We start from the raw sequence: 20,124 nt of genomic DNA on the forward strand, positions 1-20,124 counted from the left end.
TTGGGAGTTCCAGGCTGGATCATGACAAAATGCAAACATTAGCAGTGGAATAAACCGTGATATTTGACCAAACAAGGACTTTACATAATGACAACCATAATGCTGAAAAAATCCATGGCTCGAACAATCTGAGGCCCTGTTTACACCTGGCCTTTTCATGCATGTGCATTGTATTCTGCTCACATTTTAATCACATGTTTACATTTGTAGACAAATCTCCACTCACACTGACTGAAATTCACTAATATGCACATTATGCTACTGCATACAAACACCAACAGGTTGTTCCACATTTTCAGTTGCTTTATGAATAAGTTCTTTACCATTTTACTCTCACTATCATAATTAAAGATGGCTTTCATGGATTATGTGCTTCTTCCATTTGGAGAAGGATTTGGTTCCTGATGCATTGTATAAGTGTAAAAAGTGTCTCGGTCCACCAGAAGTGGCATGAAATGGCTGAGCGTAAACCTGGCCAATCCAAAGCATTTATTAAAATTACTTTGGTAGCTTTAAGGCAAGACCCTAGAGGTGAAAAGGGTAATTGTTCCAAGTATTTTATTTTTTTTAATATTTAAACTTTTTCTAAAATTCTGAATTTATTCATGCAAATCAGGAATCATCTCATTAAATGTGTATAAATTTGTGTACTATTTATAGCCAAAAATCTGGTCTTGAAATGATATTGGAAAATCATTTAACTGAAAAAATACCAAGCATTGTTATTTTTGGTATAAAACCCCGATTCCAAAAAAGTTGGGACAAAGTAAAAATTGTAAATAAAAACGGAATGCAATGATGTGGAAGTTTCAAAATTCCATATTTTATTCAGAATAGAACATAGATGACATATCAAATGTTTAAACTGAGAAAATGTATCATTTAAAGAGAAAAATTAGGTGATTTTAAATTTCAGGACAACAACACATCTCAAAAAAGTTGGGACAAGGCCATGTTTACCACTGTGAGACATCCCCTTTTCTCTTTACAACAGTCTGTAAACGTCTGGGGACTGAGGAGACAAGTTGCTCAAGTTTAGGGATAGGAATGTTAACCCATTCTTGTCTAATGCAGGATTCTAGTTGCTCAACTGTCTTAGGTCTTTTTTGTCGTATCTTCCGTTTTATGATGCGCCAAATGTTTTCTATGGGTGAAAGATCTGGACTGCAGGCTGGCCAGTTCAGTACCCGGACCCTTCTTCTACGCAGCCATGATGCTGTAATTGATTCAGTATGTGGTTTGGCATTGTCATGTTGGAAAATGCAAGGTCTTCCCTGAAAGAGACATCATCTGGATGGGAGCATATGTTGCTCTAGAACCTGGATATACCTTTCAGCATTGATGGTGTCTTTCCAGATGTGTAAGCTGCCCATGCCACATGCACTAATGCAACCCCATACCATCAGAGATGCAGGTTTCTGAACTGAGCGCTGATAACAACTTGGGTCGTCCTTCTCCTCTTTAGTTCGAATGACACGGCATCCCTGATTTCCATAAAGAACTTCAAATTTTGATTCGTCTGACCACAGAACAGTTTTCCACTTTACCACAGTCCATTTTAAATGAGCCTTGGCCCAGAGAAGATGTCTGCACTTCTGGATCATGTTTAGATACGGCTTCTTCTTTGAACTATAGAGTTTTAGCTGGCAACGGCGGATGGCACGGTGAATTGTGTTCACAGATAATGTTCTCTGGAAATATCCCTGAGCCCATTTTGTGATTTCCAATACAGAAGCATGCCTGCATGTGATGCAGTGCCGTCTAAGGGCCCGAAGATCATGGGCACCCAGTATGGTTTTCCGGCCTTGACCCTTACGCACAGAGATTCTTCCAGATTCTCTGAGTCTTTTAATGATATTATGCACTGTAGATGATGATATGTTCAAACTCTTTGCAGTTTCACACTGTCGAACTCCTTTCTGATATTGCTCCACTATTTGTTGGCGCAGAATTAGGGGGATTGGTGATCCTCTTCCCATCTTTACTTCTGAGAGCCGCTGCCACTCCAAGATGCTCTTTTTATACCCAGTCATGTTAATGACCTATTGCCAATTGACCTAATGAGTTGCAATTTGGTCCTCCAGCTGTTCCTTTTTTGTACCTTTAACTTTTCCAGCCTCTTATTGCCCCTGTCCCAACTTTTTTGAGATGTGATGCTGTCATGAAATTTCAAATGAGCCAATATTTGGCATGAAATTTCAAAATGTCTCACTTTCGACAGTTGATATGTTGTCTATGTTCTATTGTGAATACAATATCAGTTTTTGATATTTGTAAATTATTGCATTCCGTTTTTATTTACAATTTGTACTTTGTCCCAACTTTTTTGGAATCGTGGTTGTAAAATTCAACAGGACTCAGCATTTTCTCTGATAAGCTTCTGATCAATGACATGAATAATAGTATAAAATTTTATGGATGCAATTAATCTAAGTTCTGTACAAATAAAGCTGAGTTTTCCCCTACACTAGTTATTGTAGTTTATAAGATTTATAAAAGCAATTATTTAATAATGACACATAACACGGGATTATGACATGAGTGTGCAGAGTGGGTGGAGTTTAAAGCCTTCTGCAGAATTGTTTTTGACTAACACAGTGGTCATGAGTGGACACAAAACAGTTAAATGAACATCTTTTTCTGCTAAGTATTTAAATATTTATTGCTACACTTTAAGAGATGTAATTTAATGAAAATAATTTATAGTCATCTATGAAAATGATTGCCATTTCTTCCTGTACTGTCTTGCCTTAAATTGTGCAATTTTGAGTTTTCATTATAAAAGCAGTTTATGATGTGCACAAGGTTTACTGGAAGTAATTGCCTAAATTGCTTTTGAGTTATGTATAATATTTAATGTTTGTCATGCTGTACATCTCTGGATATGTAAAATGGCAGTACGCAAAGTAAAGTCTGCTCCAGTTCACTTTTCTTTTCTCATTATTTAAAGTGTGCTATAGAGTTTGCCATAAGCACCACCAAGCCATTTGTTATTCAGTGTACATGCAGCGTAATTATCTTTGTTTATGGAAGAATGCTGTCTCGTATGTCACACATCATTTAGGCTCTTTTATATGCAGTCTTTCAGCAAAATGTATAAGTACAAATAGCATTAACATTCCCTTATGCATTATAGCATTAGCATATGGTGTGAGCTGAACCTTTTTATTATAACAGCTAATTACCACTTCAAATTTTAAAAGCCATTTGCTAAATAAATAAATAAATAAAACGTTACTGTTACACTTTCTGTAATCCAAATTCATTTCCAAATTAAGTTGGGGATTATAATTAATCCAAGCTATTAAAAAAAAAAACCTGTTAGTGTTTAGGCATGCAGGGATTTTGCTGAAATATAGTTAGGGTCTCCAGAAATGTTCTTCATTCTTGGGTCTAAAATTTTTTGCCCGTCTTTTCAATGCAGAAATCCTCATGTCTGTAAACACAATTATGATTTGATATCAGCCTCATTTGTTCTGAATATTCACTGGGCATGGATTGGGTTTGAACAGATAAGTTTCTTTCTGAAGAGCAAAACAATGCTCAGTAACCATCAGGATATCTTGAGGGGTTTTGTTGATCAATTTGTTTTTATCCCAGTCCTTAAAACATCAAGCCCAAAGGGGCTGCTGGAAATGCAAGTGAGCAGTTGGCCGCTGGTTGCTGTGTGAATTATTAACAGAAATATAATTGAACAAATGTGCATGTGGAGCAAGGAGTCAGCGATCTAATACTGCCCTAAGCCCTGAGCAATATTAAAGTGTCAATTCACATAACCATCCCTTAAAGGATCCACCAACAGCCTAGCTCAATCGGGAGTATTCAAACTATTTGGCTACATTTTTAGGAATAGTTTTAAAAATATATAAAAAGTAAGAAAATGGCAAATGATAGGAGGGCTTAATGATGATACCTAAGTCACCATGGTGATCTCAGATTTTGAGTTGTTAATTTTGTTGAAGTGGACGTTCACAAGATGACATGCAACTAGGGGCAATAAACTGCCCATCGGTATCTTACTTAAGAAGTTGAAGTAAATGCAAGAAGACAGTAATCTTACCATGGTGGTCTCAGTGACAGAACCAAAGCTGTTGATGAAAATGTTGCAGGTGACATTTACAGGGGGACCTGTGAAAAGCAGAGTGGAAATGAACCCTAAATCAACACTGGTATTAGTATCAAGTACGGTCTAGCCATGTTTATTTCTTTTTTGTCTCTTGTCTAATAAGTTAAATGTACCATTATGAATTCATAGGTGGCTGAGAGGAATCATAATCCTAACTGAAAATGGGTCCAAATTCGGAGCCAATTAGTGTGTAAAGCTGCAAATCATGATGCCTTACCTTCCATATTGAATACAACTAAATCACTCATTCATTGTTCATTAGAATAAACATGGGATTTTATGGGGGGTTTTCCCCTCACATTTTAAGCATGTGTGTAATGTGGCTTGTCAAAACACATGGTCAGTTGATGTGCCTTTCAGAAGTGGCTCGTGACCAAAGATTTTGGTGTTGCGCGATGACATTATTAATGACCTAGCCTCAAATTGGTAACTATCGAGTGGATTTTTAGAATAATAAATAGTTAAGAGTTATTGAACAGTTGACATACTGTACTGTATGTGGTGATGGACAGAGATGCGTGTAAATTTAGTGTATGTAGCATACCAAAGAAAAGTTACAGGCCACAACAAAGCTCTTTAAAAATGTGCACAGGATCGAAAGTGTTAGTTAAACCCTTTAAAGTCAACAGTTGATTGTAAAGTGTCAATAAACATTTATTTTCTTTCATAGTTAAACTTTTTCATTGGGACCTGAGTTGGGAAAATTTAATTATCCAAAAAGACAGATCGGTGAACAGTCATCTGCCTAATTGATGTTGACTAAAAAGTATTTCAGAGGGTGAGGGAAGGTCCGTCCATCAATACTGTATGATGAGCTAGACCATACATCAATGCTTAATTTGTCAATGAACGTCATTTGTTAACAAAACTGCACATTGTTTTTGTCTATTCTCCTATTCATAGTTTGCCGAAAATGTTTCTTCCATTTCAAATCAGAGACTCTGTGTATGAAAGTGAATTTGTGAGCTCTGCTTTCCTGCTCTGGCTTTATGAATATTACACACCACTCTATACTAATATGTGCTTCAGTGTTTGAATAGCACACAGCCAATGTAAGCACGGCGCATAGTGCAAGAAAAACTGCCAGATACGCATTTGAACAAGGTTATATTTAATGATGCTGTGCTGGGTTTGAGATGCAATGCATTGACAGAAATATCCATCCATAATCCGTAACTGCTTATCCTGTGCAGGGTCGCAGGCAAGCTGGAGCCTATCCCAGCTAACTATGGGTGAGAGGTGGGGTACACCCTGGACAAGTCGCCAGATCATTGCAGGGCAGACACATAGAGACAGACAACCATTCACACCTACGGTCAATTTTAGATCCACCAATTAACCTAACCTGCATGTACTTGGACTGTGGGGGAAACCAAAGTACCTGGAGGAAACCCATGCAGAAACAGGGAGAACATGCAAACTACACACAGAAAGGCCCCTGTTGGCCACTGGGCTCAAACCCAGAACCTTCTCGCTGTGAGGCAACAGTGCTAACCACTACACCACTGTGCCACCCTGACAGAAAGATGGGATTGATTAATGGGAATTAAATGGAAGTGGTTAGTATGGATGGAGATTGGTTTATTATGATATTATTAGTGGGATGGGTTGGGTTTGCTTTTTTTAAGGAATGGGTAAGGAAAGGGAGATTATAATTGGAATTGGTGAAAGAGAATGGAATTGTGTTTGAATATTCTGGGATTGGGATTGAGATAAGTCACCAAGTGTGAATTACTGTAGGTATTAGCATGGGCGCCGCCAGGGGGGGAAAGGTGAGAACAATTCTAGGGGCCCAGCACTGCCATGGGGCCCTTTAAGGGGCTGATAATATGATTTTAATGATTTTAATAAGACTTTTGAAATAACAACAATGTAATATTCCATCTGGTAAAATGAGCTAATTGAACAAGGTTGTCTATTTCTTGAGTTCTTCAACATATTGTCATTTAACCCTCCCCCTTTTGTGAAATGGTACGGTCCAGTTCTGGTAGAAGCGTGATGCGTTAAATCTGTGTGCTGATCAGTGCAACGCTACTTGCTGCTGTGTCGCGGTGCAGCAGCCAGCCAGCCAGCAGTGGAGTGCGTACAGTCTATGATCGCTAAATATGAAGAGTGGCTGTCAAAAACGTAAAGAAAGGCAGCTGAAAGCTGAGAGGGACAGGAGAGGCAGGCAACTGGTCACTCAGTTTTTCCCAAAGAAAGGTAGCCATCGCTCACGTGTGTTCAAAATATTAGCGAATGGTAAATGAACAGTATGAATGTGGTTGGATTAGCCTATCAAGAGAACACTTTTACAGTTTGTACAGTGACATTTTTCTATTTTAATAACTGAACTGACTTGTGTGATAACGTAATATTTCATCTTGTTTATGCTGGTGCTAATAACTAGTGCTAATAACCAGTTTCATAACTAATGGGGTGCCCTAAATATGCACAGATTCAGCCTCAGGGGGACCTCCGCCCTACCAAACCACTGAACCCCCCTTTGGAGAAGGAGGTAAGCAGCAATACAACCCATAAATGCTTTAGGATTGAAGTTTTTAATGAGCGAGCGCCATATACAGTTTGCTAGATTAAAATGTTGCTAATGTAACAGACGTTGTGTTGTTCACCAGTCTTTTTATTCTTTAGAAATGAGACACAAATACACTGCTGAGGACAGGCTGCAAACGTCCAGTGGCATTGGCGCTTACATTTCCAAAATGAACTGAAAGAGGCCAGCGCCTCGTTCCCATAACTACCTGCACTCTTAAAGGGCCAGCGCAGAATTTCCCCACCACTACACACAATGGCAAGTGGAAAAAAATAAACCCATTACACTAATAACGGACACCAGTCAAGTGTTTGACATGGTTACGTGTGTGGAATGTTCACACGTTCTAAACCATTGGTTTCAACCATTGGTTAATACATAAAATGTAATAACAAAGTCACAAACTCAAGGTCCATGGGCTATCAAAAGTCAAATAATGACAATAGTGCAATTGTGACGAGGGTGGGCAAAGTTGGGGGGTCCAAAATTTCTGGCGGCGCCCCTGGGTATTAGTGTGATCAGATCCTGGTTACTGAAGGTGGGAATTGGAAAGGGATTATTTAATAAAGATGGGAATGGAGTCAGGATTAGTAAGTGAAAGTGGGAATTAGATAGACAATGGTTACTGAAAGTCTGAACTGGACAAGGATTGGCTACTAAAGGTGGAAATATGATCATTATTCATGGATATTCAATATGATTGGGAGTTGTGAATGAAGGTTTGAGTAGGATAAGGAATTCTATCTAGAAGTGGGAATAGAATCAGGATTCTTGAAGGATTCTTGTTCCCGAAGGTGGGAGCAGGATAAGGAATGGTTAACGAAGATGGGAATAGGATAACAATTGGTTAACATGACTATGATTGAGATTGGTAGGATTATGGTAGGACTGTGTGAAGAGTTCACTTGGGATTTGTTAATTAGATGGAATTAGCTGGGTAATTAGATAGGACTGGAATGAATGGTCAGTGAGGACAGGAGTGGAATTATTTTAATAGGTGATGAATTCATAATGGTAGTGAGGGAGACATTGAAACTGGATTTGGTTTGTTTGAGTGGAATTGATATAGTAAGATTAGTAAGGTGCAGTATTCCACGCTGAACACATCTAGTTCAACTCATCAGCTAATTACCATCTCTTCATTTGAGTTGATGTGGGTAATACATATATACATGATATATGTAAGACATGATACATATATAAAGGATATTACATGGTTGTGTGAAGATATAAAGTTTATCTTTTAGTGGTGACTGTATATACAGTGGTGCTTGAAAGTTTGTGAACCCTTTAGAATTTTCTATATTTCTGCTTAAATATGACCTAAAACATCATTAGATTTTCACACAAGTCCTAAAAGTAGATAAAGAGAACCCAGTTAAATAAATGAGAAAAAAAATTATACTTGGTCATTTATTTATTGAGGAAAATGATCCAATATTACATATCTGTGAGTGGCAAAAGTATGTGAACCTCTAGGATTAGCAGTTAATTTGAAGGTGAAATTAGTCAGGTGTTTTCAATCAATGAGATGACAATCAGGTGTGAGTGGGCATCCTGTTTTATTTAAAGAACAGGAATTTATCAAAGTCTGATCTTCACAACACATGTTTGGAAGTATATCATGGCACGAACAAAGGAGATTTCTGAGGACCTCAGAAAAAGCATTGTTGATGCTCATCAGGCTGGAAAAGGTTACAAAACCATCTCTAAAGAGTTTGAACTCCACCAATCCACAGTCAGACAGATTGTGTACAAATGGAGGAAATTCAAGACCATTGTTACCCTCCCCAGGAGTGGTCAACCAACAAAGATCACTCCAAGAGCAAGGCGTGTAATAGTCGGCAAGGTCACAAAGGACCCCAGGGTAACTTCTAAGCAACTGAAGGCCTCTCTCACATTGGCTAATGTTAATTTTCATGAGTCCGCCATCAGGAGAACACTGAACAACAATGGTGTGCATAGCAGGGCTGCAAGGAGAAAGCCACAGCTCTCCAAAAAGAACATTGCTGCTCATCTGCAGTTTGCAAAAGATCATGTGGACAAGCCAGAAGGCTATTGGAAAAATGTTTTGTGGATGGATGAGACCAAAATAGAACTTTTTGGTTTAAATGAGAAGCATTATGTTTGGAGAAAGGAAAACACTGCATTCCAGCATAAGAACCTTATCCCATCTGTGAAACATGGTGGTGGTAGTATCATGGTTTGGGCCTATTTTGCTGCATCTGGGCTGGGACAGCTTGCCATCATTGATGGAACAATGAATTCTGAATTATATCAGCGAATTCTAAAGGAAAATGTCAGGACATCTGTCCATGAACTGAATCTCAAGAGAAGGTGGGTCGTGCAGCAAGACAATGATCCTAAGCACACAAGTTGTTCTACCAAAGAATGGTTAAAGAAGAATAAAGTTAATGTTTTGAAATGACCAAGTCAAAGTCCTGACCTTAATCCAATGGAAATGTTGTGGAAGGACCTGAAGCAAGCAGTTCATGTGAGGAAACCCACCAACATCCCAGAGTTGAAGCTATTCTGTATGGAGGAATGGGCTAAAATTCCTCCAAGCCGGTGTGCAGGACTGATCAATAGTTACCGGAAACGTTTAGTTGCAGTTATTGCTGAACAAGGGGGTCACACCAGATACTGAAAGCAAATGTTCACATACTTTTGCCACTCACAGATATGTAATATTGGATGATTTTCCTCAATAAATAAATGACCAAGTATAATATTTTTGTCTCATTTGTTTAACTGGGTTTTCTTTATCTACTTTTAGGACTTGTGTGAAAATCTGATGATGTTTTAGGTCATATTTATGCAGAAATATAGAAAATTCTAAAGGGTTCACAAACTTTCAAGCACCACTGTATCACAAGTGAGCAAAGTGAACAAATTAAAATATTTTCAACGTGACAAGATAAACTTCATTTCTTCATGCCAACATGTAATGTTCTTTATCTTATATGGACAGATCCATAAAAATATGCAAGTTAATCAAAAGAATTTTAATTTTGAACCAGTTCACCATTTTGACAACAAGCATCTAGTCAACGGGAAAACACTGGGAGTGACATCACCAGAGTGAAATATCGGGAAATATGTCACTCAGATCTGTGATATATTTCATTAGAAAAATGCCAGTTTTTCAACACAAGAAGATAAACTTTATATCTTCAAAGCAGTGGGTGATTTTCTTTTTATTATATTCACATTCACAAACAAAAAGTACCCAAATTTATCAAAACAATTAATCAATTTCCTCACGAGTGACATATAGAGATTTATGTCATGGCTTTGGTTCTCTATGTCCCAGATGTCGCTCATATGAAAAATACAGAGTCATGTATTTCCCAGTAAAACACTCATGTCTGTGTAATATAATGCAATACATGAGCATGATTCACTTCTATCTCACGGAACATCTTTGCACTGGTATGTGAACAGCCTTCCCCATTTAGGAAAATCTACTCATCTCCCAATCCCAGCGAGTGTGTGTTTTTATATATGGCGGCATGGTGGTGTAGTGGTTAGCACTATTGCCTCACAGCAAGAAGGTCCTGGGTTCAAGCCCAGCAGCTGGCAAGGACCTTTCTGTGTGGAGTTTGCCTGTTCTGCATGGGTTTCCTCTGGGTGCTCTGGTTTCCCCCAAAGACATGCAGGTTAGGTTAATTGGTGGCTCTAAATTGACCGTAGGTATGAATGGTTGTTTGTCTCTGTGTTAGCCCTGTAGTCCAGGGTGTACCCTTCCTCTTGCCCATAGTCAGCTGGGATAGGCTCCAGCTTGCCTGTGACCCTGTAGAACAGGATAAGTAGCAACAGATGATGGATGGATTTGTATTTTGGGGGGGTTGTTTTCTAGTAGTTTTTATTTCATCCTTGGTTGGTTCAGTAACACGCTCCACCATTTTCTTCTTCTTTAGGGTTTTTGGTGGCTTGGTGCCACCGACTGGGCTGGAGTGTGGAACAGGAGATATTTGGGTGACAAATAGCTATATTCTTTTCGCTATTTCTGTTTCTTTTAAATACTTGATAAAGTGATATATCTAACTTGATGTGATGTGCCTTTTTGATTTTCTCTACTCACGGTATATGAGCTGGTATATGAGTGATATCCTAGTCATAGTATCTAGTAGTATCCTAGTACAGTAGCCAATCAGAGCACGCAATTGCTCATATCAATTGCTCGTGTGTGTGTGTGTGTGTGTGTGTGTGTGTGTGTAGACACAAAGTTAGCTGTCTACCTTGTGCTTTAATCCCTCTCTCCAAGACCTGTACACCACTGAAAGGTATTATTAAAAGGGAGGGATATCCTTGCAAAGAGTTTTAAAGATAAACATCCAGTCCTTTTGTCACAAACACAAGCACTCACGACCCCTGATTGGCTTTTGTGACTGGTATTATCCTATCAACTTGGCTGTTTTATGACTACTCCTACTTGTTCTGTTCTCAGGAAGCTTGGAGATCTTACCATTTCCATGTACATTTCTTTGGATCTAATGGAAGCATCACCCACACCTTATTCATGGCAATAATGTTATAATAAATACACTATATTGCCAAAAGTTTGTGGACACCTGACAAACCATGCCTAAATGTAGTTGTTGAATGTCCCATCCAGATTTATTCCTCCTTTGCTGTTATAAGTTCCATGCTTCTGAAAGGCTTTCCACTAGATTTTGGGGTGTGGCTGTGGAAATTTGTGTTCATTCAGTTACAAGAGCATGACTGAGATTAGACACTGATGTTGGGATGTTAAGGTTCCAGTTCCAGTTCATCCCAAAGGTGTTCAGTGAGGTTGAGTCCAGTCAGGGCTCTATGCAGGACACTCAAGTTCTTCATTCCAACCTGAACACACGATGTCTTCATGGAGCTTGATTTGTGGACAGGGGCATCACCATGCTGGAACACGCTTGGGACTCTTAGTTCCAGTGAAGGGAAACTGTAATATTGTACTACAGCATAGAAAGACATTCTATACATGGAACAGTTTGGAGAAGAGCCAAGAATTATGGGTGTGATGGTCAGTAGTGCACATACTTTTGGCCATATAGTGTAGTTGGGGGTGAATTAAGCACAAAACAAAGGTACACAACTGTGCATTTCCTTGTCATTCTGGTGGTACCACCAAAGGTTTAGTATATTTTTTATGTCCCCAACAAACGGCACGGTGGTGTGGTGGTTAGCACAGTCGCCTCACAGCAAGAAGGTTCCGTGTTCGAACCCAGCGGCCAGCGAGGGCCTTTCTGTGTGGAGTTTGCATGTTCTTCCCGTGTCTGTGTGGGTTTCCTCCAGGTGCTCTGGTTTCCCCCACAGTCCAAAGACATGCAGTTAGGTTGACGTGGGGCAGCCTTGGGCTGAGGTGCCCTTGAGCAAGGTACCTGACCCATGACTGTTCCCTGGGCGCTGTGTGTGGCTGCCCACTGCTCTGGGTGTGTGTGCATGTGTTCACTGCTTTAGATGGGTTAAATGCAGAGGATGAATTTCACTGTGCTTGAAGTGTGCATGTGACAAATAAAGGTTTCTTTCTTTCAAAGTGCATGTGCTGTACCTTTAATTAGCTCTTAAAACTTCTTAAGGTCCAATTATGTACCTTAAATTATCACAATTCCTGAGAGTGCAGGGAAATGTTAAATGGCAGAGCAAAACCTGTGCACCTTTGAAGTTCGGTCTTATCCTTGCGTCATAGCCTGATGTTTTCCCCATCAGTTTGTCCAGGAAATCCGACGGCGACATAGTCAGCGAAGATCCATGCCTGTCATTCTCCTTTGCTGCTATTACCCTGGAGCAATAACACAATTATTAGCAAAACAGAAATCTCTCCCACGCTTTCCTCCAGTGGTGAGTAATTCACCCAGTATGGCAGGGACAGAACCATCTATTTATTCCCATCTATAGCTTTTCATGTCAAGAAGATCAACATATGAGATGAAGATTCTTTATTTCAGTCTTCAACCCTGGATGTGTTTAGTTAAATAAAAAGCTTCTTTTAAACACAGTTTAGTTGCACTTCTTTTACACAAGTGCCTCTCTATTACATGAATACTGATGCTGCAGAATTAATGCACAAAGCACCTGTAGTATAGACAGAGGTTTATATAGAGGCAGACATGTGCTCAGAAATATGCCTTTAGACACCAAGTGCATACAACCTCTTTAGATGCGTTTTCTTTTCTTACACACACACACCTGAGCTGATGCATTTCCAGCGCGCACGCCAGCAGAGCCGTGAGCACTTGGAGCAAGGCGCACCACATTCCGCTCGGTGTTGCGGTCTCGCGACCCGTTCACGCACTCCCACGCGCGGCTCGGCGGGTTCTGCTTCAAGCAACATCCGCAAAAAAAGGGGAAAAAATAAAAACAGAAAATATAGATAGATAGATATAAAAAAAATCTACAACATGAAATAAAAATAACGATAAGGCTTATAATATCCGAGAGGAAGCGCGACAGGAAGCGCGAGCTCCACAGATTAACGGACTCTGAGAGAGAGAGAGAGAGAGAGAGACGCGCGCGGCAATTTCAGTACCTTGGAGAGCTTCGCGTTTCGCACATGCGCACTAGCGCCGAAAACAAAACAAAACGTGAGCTGTTTCCTGAAATATGATTGGTGACTCAAATATATATATATAAACAATCATTTCTAATGAACAAACAAACAAATAAAAATAAATAAATGACTAGTTGAACGAATAAATATTTGAGACAACACAAACAAATTACAAATTACTAAATAATATACACTGTACTCAAAGAGATGATATAGCTGCATATCTTTTACCTTTTGCACATTTCTCCTCTGAGTTTACTAATCGCATCAGTCCTGCACAAAACTGAAGGTAATAGATTCCCCCACTCCCCCTGCCTCAGGCTGCCGGTGGGGAGAGCTGAAATCCACCACTGATAAAAGAAGGAATTTTTTTTTTAACTGCAGGTCACAGAGGTCACTAGAACACACATACATGTAGGGCATGGAATTCTTGCCTGAGGAGAGGGTCTAGAATGTCTCTGGCAGAAACCCATCTTTGTTCTTCTGGTCCATAACCTTTCCAATCTACCAGGTATTCGACTTGCCCTCTTCTGTGTCTGAAATTGAGGATCTTATTTACCTCTAGAAGGGTAGAGAAGGGTTCCTCCTCTAGAAGGTGTTCAGGGTGTTCTTGGACTGGTGTGTTTTTAGCAAGAGGGCCCAAGATAGCTGGTTTCAGGTGGGAGACATGAAATGTGGAGGGCAACCTGCTGTGAGGAGGGAGTTCTAAGTGGTAGGAAACCTCATTAATATGATGCAGTACCTTGAATGGCCCAATGTAATGTGGCTGGAGCTTTCTGCAGGTGTTGGGCTCTCTAAGATATCTAGTGGCCACCCATACTCTGTCACCCAGGGAAAAGTCTGGATTATCTCCTCTGTGTTTGTCCGCAAATTCTTTATACTTATACAACAATCATTTCAGTCATTTCAAAGCATTGATTGTTTTGAGACATTGGTGAACCTTCTCCCATATTGTTTGGCTGCGTGCGAACCAACCTTCCACAACCTGTACTTGGCTTGGCACATCATCCCAGGGGAACAAGGGTGGTTGATAGTCGAATATGCACTGAAATGGTGTTAACTGTATTGCGGAGTGTCTGAGGGAGTTTTGTGCATACTCAGCCCATGGGAGAAAACATGCCCAATCCCCCTGGTTGCACATGCAGAAGATTCTCAGGAAGCAGCCGATTTCCTGGTTGGCTCTCTCAACCTGGCCATTGGATTGACGGTAGTAGCCTGATGTAAGACTCACTGTTACCCCTAATCTCTCCATAAAGCAGGTCCAGAAGCAAGAGATGAATTGCAAGCCCCAGTCACTGAATATGTCTGTGAATATTCTCAGTCATCCAGGTCATAGTAACTATGGGTGGTAAAAGAGAGCAACTGGACTTGCTTGAAAATTCTTGAAGACGTTTCACCTCTCATCCGAAAGGCTTCTTCAGTTCTGTCTGACTGGTAGGGAGTATCAGGTATTTATCATCTCATGGATGAAAAGCTCATCTAAGGTGTCGTTGAGTCATCCTGTTGGCGTGGGTCACTGGGGGCTGAATGTGAATGGCCTCGAGAGTCGTTAGGGTGATCAATGGATTGCCCGTTAAGGTGATCAATGGAATGCTGATTCTCTCTGTCCTCCTGTGAGCCACTGAAAACAGCTGGGTTTTGGTGTGCATTCAGTTGTCTGGGAAGTGTGCCAAGGACTGCATTGTAGGTGGCTGATAAATTATGTCTTAGACCCCCACCTCTGTTCAGTGATGGCCGTTCCAGGTTGACAAAAATGGCTTCTTTAACTCCTCGCTCATACCAACGATCCTCTCTGGCTAAAATGCGTACGTTGGAATCCTGAAATGAGTGTCCTTTGTTGTTAAGATGAAGGTAGACAGCAGAGTCCTGGCCTGAGGAACTGGCTCTCCTGTGTTGAGCCATACGCCTGTGAAGCGGTTGCTTGGTTTCACCAATATACGAGTCCGTGCATTGCTCACTGCACTGAAATGCATACACCACGTTGTCCTGTTTGTGTCTGGGTATTCTGTCCTTAGGGTGGACCAATTTCTGCTTCAGGGTGTTACTGGGTCTGAAACGTACCGGAATGTTGTGTTTGTAGAAAATCCTCCTGAGTTTCTCAGATAGACCAGAAATGTAGGGAATGACAATGTTCTTGCGTTTGTTCCTGTTATCCTCCTTGTCCGTTATGTTCCTTTTCCTGCTCTTGAAGAAAGACCAGTTGGGATACCCACAGTTCTGAAGTGCTTTCCTGATGTGATTCTGCTCCTTCTCTTTTCCCTCTACCGTTGTAGGGATGTTCTGAGCCCTGTGTTGCAAGGTCCTAATGACCCCCAATTTGTGTTCCAGTGGGTGGTGAGAATCGAAGAGTAGGTACTGGTCCGTGTGTGTGGGTTTCCGGTAGACCTCGATGCTAAGGCTTCTGTCTTGTCTAATGTGTACATCACAATCCAAGAAGGCTAGATTATTCCCACTTACGTCCTCCCGAGTGAAATTGATGTTGATATCCACTGCATTGATGTGTTTAGAGAAGGCTTCCACTTCATGGGCTTTGATTTTAACCCAGGTGTCATCCACGTATCTGAACCAGTGGCTGGGAGCAACTCCTGAAAAAGTGGTCAAAGCTTTATGTTCCACTTCCTCCATGTAAAGATTGGCCACAATAGGGGACACCGGTGAGCCCATGGCACATCCATGCTTCTGTCTGTAGAAACTTTCATTAAACTGGAAATAAGTGGTAGTCAGGCAGAGGTCAAGCAGGGTGCAAATCTGGTCCGTGGTGAGGTTCGTTCTATCCAGTAAGGTGTTGTCTTGAAGGAGTCATTTTCTAACAGCTTCAACTGCTTCTGTGGTGGGAATGCAGGTGAAAAGAGAAGTGACATCATAAGAAACCATGGTTTCATCTAAGTCTAGTTTGAGGTCTGCAACTTTAGTAGCAAAATCTTGGGAGTTTTTGACGTGATGTAGCGTATTCCCAACAAGAGGAGCCAGGATGGTGGCTAGGTGTTTGGCAATGTTATAGGTGACAGAGTTTATACTGCTGATGATAGGTCTGAGTGGAGCTCCTTCCTTGTGAATCTTGGGGAGTCCGTATATGAGAGGAACGGCTTCCCCGGGGTACAATCTGTAGTACAGAGATCGGTTGATGGCTTGGTCCTTTTCTAGTTGTTGCAGGCAGCTAACAACTTTCTTTTTGTAACAACTGGTGGGGTCCCGTCTTAAGGTTTCATAGGTGGTTGTGTCTCTGAGGAGACTGGACATCTTTGAGTGGTAGTCCGCTGTGTTTAGCACCACTGTGCATCTCCCTTTGTCAGCAGGAAGGATGGTGATGTCCCGGTCTCTTTGAAGCAATGTAAGAGCCCTCCTTTCTTGGCTGGTGAGGTTGGAGGGGGGTGCTTTTGCACCGGACAGAGCAGCTGATACCTTCAGTCTAAGTTGTTCTGCCTCTGTGTTGGTCAGGTTGTTGTTTCTGATGGCTGACTCTGTGGCTGTGATGAGATCTACCACTGGTATCCGCTCTGGTGAAACTGCAAAGTTAAGTCCCTTGGATAAAACATCTTTCTCTGGTTGGGTGAGTACCCTGTCAGATAAGTTCTTCACCCATTTCTCTTCTATGTCCGGTTGTGTAGCCTGGTCAGATTTCTTCCTCCAAGTCAGCACTTCTGTCTTCCTGGAGGAGGTGGTTTTAGACAGCAATGTTTGGAATTTGCGTATCTGTCGTTCCTTGCCTTTGGCATGTTGTGAAATCATCACAAATCACCAGATTTGCACCCTGCTTGACCTCTGCCTGACTACCACTTATTTCCAGTTTAATGAAAGTTTCTACAGACAGAAGCATGGATGTGCCATGGGCTCACCGGTGTCCCCTATTGTGGCCAATCTTTACATGGAGGAAGTGGAACATAAAGCTTTGACCACTTTTTCAGGAGTTGCTCCCAGCCACTGGTTCAGATACGTGGATGACACCTGGGTTAAAATCAAAGCCCATGAAGTGGAAGCCTTCTCTAAACACATCAATGCAGTGGATATCAACATCAATTTCACTCAGGAGGACGTAAGTGGGAATAATCTAGCCTTCTTGGATTGTGAAATACACAAACTAATTAAGGACACAGGTGAAGATAATTAGGACTAACAGGCAATTAACAAAAAAAAAACACAAAACACAGGAACAGTGGCAGCCTCTAGAGGCCAAAATAAATATGACATGAAAAGGAAATAACAGCGGCCTCTAGAGGCCAAAACAGTCCAAGTCCTAACAGGACCCCCCCCTCTAGGAGCGTCTCCTGACGTTCCCAGGGCGATCCGGATGGGCCGAATGGAAGTCCCGACACAGTTCTTTATCCAGGACATCCCGAGCAGGAACCCAGCAGCGCTCCTCAGGACCATAGCCCTCCCAGTCCACCAGATATTGCAACCCGCCGCGGACCCGGCGGGAGTCAAGAAGGCGATGCACAGTGAACACAGTCTGCCCCTGGAAGATGCGGGGGGGTGGGGGGTTCCTAGGGGCAGGGGCATACGTAGACATCAGTACAGGCCACAACAGGGAAACATGGAAAGTGGGGTTGATCCTCAGAGTCCGGGGCAACTGGAGCCGGTAGGAGACAGGGTTCACCCTGCGCACCACCTTGAAGGGGCCAATGTAGCGAGGAGCAAGCTTGCGGTTCTCCACCCGCAGCGGAAGGTCCTTAGTGGACAGCCAAACCCGCTGCCCAGGGCGGAAAGTGTGTGCAGGTCTTCTGTGGCGGTTGGCCTGAGTCTGGTTGGTTCTGGAGGTCTGTATGAGGGTCTTCCTGACCTTGCTCCAGGTCTTGCGACACCGTCTCACATATTGGTTGACCGAGGGCACCCCCGCGTCCTCCTCCTGGTCCGGGAACAGAGGTGGCTGGAACCCGAATTGGCACTGGAATGGCGACAGCTTGGTGGCCGATGACTGCAGGGTGTTGTGGGCGTACTCTGCCCATGGCAGCCAGGTGCTCCACGATGTCAGGTTATCCATAGCCAGGCCACGCAGGGTGGTTTCCAGGTCCTGGTTGAGCCTCTCCGTCTGACCATTGGACTGTGGGTGAAAACCAGAGGAGAGGCTGGCAGTGGCTCCGATGACCTTGCAGAACCCGTGCCACACTCGGGAGGAGAACTGGGGCCCTCGGTCTGAGACGATGTCCTGTGGAAGACCAAAGACTCAGAAGACATGATTAAATATAAGTTTCGTTGTTTCAAGAGCAGAGGGGAGTTTGCACAGAGGTATGAAGCGGCAGGCCTTGGAGAATCTGTCAACAATGACCAAAATGACCATGTTACCTTGTGACTCAGGGAGACCCGTGATGAAGTCGACTGCCACGTGGGACCAGGGACGCCGGGGAATGGTCAGAGGATGCAGGAGACCCTGGGGATGCTGTCGTGGGTTCTTGGTTCTGGTGCAAACCTCACAGGACAGGACAAATGACCTTACTTCCTGCTCCATGTTAGGCCACCAGAAGCGTCTTTTCAGGAAGTCCAGGGTCCTCCGAGCTCCCGGGTGGGCGGTGAGAGGGGAAGAGTGACCCCACTGGAGAACCTTGGCCCGGGCTTGATGTGGGACGTACAAGAGGCCCGGTGGCCCCGTCCCAGGACCGGGGTCCTGGCGTTGGGCTCGTCGAACAGCCTCCTCAATACCCCAGCGGACAGGGGCCACAATCCGAGACACCGGGATAATAGGCCCGACTTCATTCTCCCTGTTAGTGGCAGAGAACAGCCTGGACAGTGCGTCAGGTTTGGTGTTCTTGGAACCGGGACGGTACGAGAGGGTGAAGTCAAACCGACTGAAAAACAGGGCCCACCTAGCCTGTCGAGGGTTCAGTCTCTTGGCTTGCTGGAGGTACTCCAGGTTCTTGTGGTCAGTCCAAACCAGGAATGGATGTTGCACTCCCTCCAGCCAGTGCCTCCACTCCTCAAGGGCCAGTTTGACCGCTAGCAGTTCTCGATCCCCCACATCGTACCGGGACTCCGCAGGACTCAGGCGGTGGGAGAAGTAAGCGCAGGGGTGCAGCTTTCCTTCCGAACGTTGAGAGAGTACCGCGCCGACACCACTGTCCGAGGCGTCCACCTCCACGATGAATGGTTGGGAGGTGTCCGGGAGGACCAGAATGGGTGCCGTGCAGAAGCGGGCCTTGAGGTCTTTGAACGCCTTTTCTGCCTGAGGAGACCAGCCATAAGATCCACCTGTCCCTTTGGTGAGGTCTGACATGGGTGCTGCCACAGAACTGAAGTTCCTGATGAACTTGCGGTAGAAGTTAGCGAATCCTAAGAACCGCTGAACCTCCTTAACGGACTTGGGAGTAGGCCAGTCCCGGACGGCCAGGGTCTTGGCAGGGTCCATTTGGAGTTGGCCTGTCCATACAATAAATCCCAGAAAGGAGACCTCGGGAACATGAAATTCACATTTCTGGGCCTTGGCGAACAGATTGTTCTGCAGCAGCCTCTGGAGAACCTGGCGGACATGGTGGCAGTGCTCCTGCACGGTCTTGGAAAAGATAAGGATGTCATCGAGGTAGACAAAGACGTACAGGTTAATCATGTCCCTTAAGACGTCGTTGATTAGGGCCTGAAAAACAGCTGGTGCGTTGGTGAGTCCGAAGGGCATCACCTGGTATTCGTAGTGCCCAGACGGGGTGTTAAAGGCAGTCTTCCACTCGTCTCCCTGTCGGATACGGATGAGGTGGTATGCGTTCCGTAGGTCCAACTTGGTGAAGACGGTGGCGCCTTGGAGCAGATCGAAAGCAGTGGACATCAGCGGAAGGGGATATCGGTTGCGCACAGTGATCTTGTTCAGGCCCCTGTAGTCAATACATGGTCGAAGCCCCCCATCCTTCTTGCCGACAAAGAAGAAGCCGGCACCAGCAGGTGAGGTGGAGGGTCGAATGAACCCAGAGACCAGGGCGTCTTTGAGGTATTCCTCCA

General features: G+C 43.1%; 1 protein-coding gene across 1 annotated transcript in view; it reads right to left on the reverse strand.

Annotated features, from left to right (window-relative positions):
• glra2 (glycine receptor, alpha 2) overlaps positions 1 to 12,913 on the reverse strand; it is a 32,625-nt gene extending 19,712 nt beyond the window's left edge. Inside the window, exons 1-3 of the mRNA XM_060936732.1 lie at positions 12,846 to 12,913; positions 12,314 to 12,438; positions 4,061 to 4,128 (exon numbers count right to left, since the gene is read on the reverse strand). Of these exons, the coding sequence (XP_060792715.1) occupies positions 4,061 to 4,128; positions 12,314 to 12,438; positions 12,846 to 12,913 (261 nt within the window). The remainder of the gene's footprint in view (positions 1 to 4,060; positions 4,129 to 12,313; positions 12,439 to 12,845) is intronic.
• Positions 12,914 to 20,124: the final 7,211 nt, after the last annotated feature.

The sequence above is a fragment of the Neoarius graeffei genome, chromosome 13 (assembly GCF_027579695.1).
Source record: "Neoarius graeffei isolate fNeoGra1 chromosome 13, fNeoGra1.pri, whole genome shotgun sequence".
NCBI lineage: Eukaryota > Metazoa > Chordata > Actinopteri > Siluriformes > Ariidae > Neoarius > Neoarius graeffei.